At 59.4% G+C, this 3,172-nt stretch overlaps 1 protein-coding gene across 1 annotated transcript in view; it reads right to left on the minus strand.

The window, feature by feature from the left end:
- Window positions 1–838: 838 nt before the first annotated feature.
- The window catches only part of LOC106531888 (uncharacterized), a gene marked incomplete at its 5' end in the record, with an annotated part of 6,569 nt that continues 4,235 nt past the window's right edge, over window positions 839–3,172 (minus strand). Inside the window, 1 exon segment of the mRNA XM_014027829.1 lies at window positions 839–1,048. Coding sequence (XP_013883283.1) covers window positions 860–1,048 — 189 coding nt within the window.

Here is a 3,172-nt window from a genome sequence, read left to right on the forward strand (position 1 = left end):
GTGGAGGTTTGGACTTAGTGCAAAAACCAAAAACTGTGGACTTAGTGCGAAAACCAGAGATCCAGACCGGGTTTTGTTAGCAGTCTAGCCGGGCCTGGCAGTGCCCGATCCTGGCATAGCGGGCACCGTTTTAAAGGGCTGGGTCTCAGCTTTAATTCAAAAGTAGAATAGAGTCTCTATGATTATCCCCTAGCGGAGATATGGGCTGAAAACCAAGCAGAGATCCATGCGCAAAAACCGAGATTTAATCACATCCAGACCCCAACAGCGGGTGTTGTTGGCGGCCTAGCCGGGCCGCGGAGCTATGGACCCCCGCATGTCTCACATCAGTGGACAGGCCTGGATCTCAGCTACAAACTAAAAGTAGAATGGAGTCTCTATGATTTCCCCCCGCGGAGATATAGGCGGAAAACCCCGCAAAAACCTTAGTTCCATGCCCAAGACCGGGTGTTGTTGGCGGCCTAGCCGTACCGCGGAGCGTTGGAACCCCGCATGTCTCACATCTGTGGACAGGCCTGGATCTCAGCTACAAACTAAAAGTTGAATGGAGTCTCTATGATTTTTACCCGCTGAGATATAGGCTGAAAACCAAGCAGAGATCCATGCGCAAAAACCGAGATTTAATCCCATCCAGACCCCGACAGCGGGTGTTTTTGGCAACCTAGCCGGGCCGCGGAGCATTGGACCCCCGCATGTCTCACATCAGTCGACAGGCCTGGGTCTCAGCTACAAACTAAAAGTGGAATGGAGTCTCTATGATGTTTCCCCGCAGAGCAATAAGCTTAAAACATACAAATTACACATATTTTTACATGAAATGAAACACTTTAAACAGAACCAAGATTTAAGTGACTTTATTTTATTCAGATGCTGGTGGCTCAGACGCGTGGGGCCTGCAGGCTTCTTCGAAAAGCTCCCGCATGTTTCTGGACTGGTCTTGCGAGAGGTGCAGGGCATAGAACCGGTCAGCTGTGGAGGTGTCGTGGCACATGAAACGTGCCAGTTTGTGGCGCRCATCCGGATTGTGGCAGTTCCTGGCGTGAGTGGCAACAGATGTCCTGATGTCAGTGAAKGTCGGGCTTCCAGGCAAACCCATTTCTTCCCACACCACCCGGAGGAACTGCAAGAGGGTCTTCCCGTTGCTCGGGGTCCCTGTGGTGAAGACACGGTTGTCGTTGGGCTCCAGTCGAGCTCGGAGACGCATCCACCGCTCCAGCCAGACAAACTCGTCCCGGGTCAGGTAGATCTGGGCCATCCCGAAGGCTCGGTTGGTCTTGTGCTCTCTGACCTGGCAGAACAAACAATAATTAGTAAAAATGTTCCAGTGACCCACCCNGGTGTTGCTGCATTATGGCCCTGGAGACTTTGGCTTCCTTCACCGAGATCTGGTGCACGACCACTTCCCTGGCCAGGTCCCGGAGGCAGCTCTTCAGGGCTCGGGCCACACCAGCCTGCTGGCTCCTCGTCAGACCGCAGGGCTCCGGCGGGGTTTCCATGAAGTACTGCACGAACTGGTGGACGTTTTTCAGGTACGTGTTGACCGTGGTGACCGCCTTGTGGTCTTTGGCAAGCTCCGCGGGCCACCGCTGAATGCGCTCGACGTCGTCCAGGAACAGCCAGTTCTCCTTTCGCCGGGCCCCCTCGGACATGTAAGCCAGGAAGGCGTGGACCCTGTTGGCTTTGGACACCGCGTTCTGGTAGTGTTTGTTGCTCGGCCGCCCGCCCATGTGAAACGTCCTGAAGCCCCGCAGGAAGCGTGCCACCGGTCCTGGCAAGGGAAGCAGCTGCTGGGAAGGGAGCGGTCCGTCCCGGGGTGTGGTCATGCCCGGGTCGCCCCCGACTGCCCGGTCCTCCCCCGGGGCGCCCCCGTCTGCCTGGTCCTCCCCCGGGGCGCCCCGTCTGCCTGGTCCTCCCCCGGGGCGCCCCCGTCCGCCTGGTCCTCCCATGGGTCGTCCCCGTCTGCCTGGTCCTCGCCTTCCACGCTGGAGAGGGCGGCCTGCCTTTCCCCGCCGGGCGGCACCGGGAGGGCGGGCGGCACCGGCAAGGCTGCCTGCCTTTCCCCGCCGGGCGGCACCGGCAGGGCGGGCGGCTCCGGCGGGGCGGCCTGCCTTTCCCCGCCGGGCGGCACCGGGAGGCCGGGCGGCACCGGCAAAGCGGCCTGCCTTTCCCCGCCGGGCGGCACCAAAATGGCTGCCTGCCTTTCCCCGCCGGGCGGCACCAAAATGGCGGCCTGCCTTTCCCCGCCGGGCTCCTCCACGTGGAGGTCCGAGACCAACGGCGGGCTGGCTTGTGTTAACCCGAGCTGCCTAATCATGTCGCGGGTGCATTTTCGCCTCACCAGACGCAGCCGAGCCCGCCTGTCCTCCTCGGTCAGCTCCACGTGGCCCCGCAGGATGTGCTTGTCCAGCCGTCCCTCCCTGTAGGCGCAGCTGTCGACGGGGCAGGCGTGGTCCCTGACGTTCACTCTCCCGAAGGCTAAGTTGGAAAGCAGCTTCCTTTCGTGGAGGTTCTTCACACCGTGTGCCCGCCTGAGGTGGCTCGACATGGCTTTAAACCGTCCGACGCAGAGCGGACAACGGGCAGCTGCCGCACTCGGCATCTGCACAAACACATTAAAACAGGAGAAACAAATCAGTAAGAACCAGACAAAAGACCCAGGTCAAGTTTCGGAGCACACTTACCTTCTCGCAGCCTGTCCTCAGAGTGATTCTGCTGGCAGTAAGAACCGATATATATAGAGGCAGAAGCTGGCTGGCAACAGGTGCAGGCAATCAGCAATCAGCCCAGCTCGCTGAGAACCTAAGCTGACCGGCCACAGCTGGAACCAATTAGCAATCAGCTCTTCCAGAAGAAAACGGAGCAGCTGGAGCCAGCCCGCAATCAGCTGCACTCACTGGGCCAAATGCTGGAAAAAAAAACCCTAACCCTAACCGGAGCGCTGCGACTCCTCAGATGATTAAGGGTAGCCGGCCTCCGGGCCGGTGCGAAGAAACGTTCGTGACCGGGTACGGGGCGCGCCTCGAGGACAGGCGCGTCCCACTGACCGCGCGCTGCACGTTTCACGGGGGTGCGGTGCTAAATGACTTGCAGACGACCTGATTCTGGGTCAGGGTTTCATGCGTAGCAGAGCAGCTCCGTCGCTGCGATCTATTGAAAAACAGCCCTCGATCCA

Source organism: Austrofundulus limnaeus, unplaced genomic scaffold (genome assembly GCF_001266775.1).
Source record: "Austrofundulus limnaeus strain Quisiro unplaced genomic scaffold, Austrofundulus_limnaeus-1.0 Scaffold688, whole genome shotgun sequence".
NCBI lineage: Eukaryota > Metazoa > Chordata > Actinopteri > Cyprinodontiformes > Rivulidae > Austrofundulus > Austrofundulus limnaeus.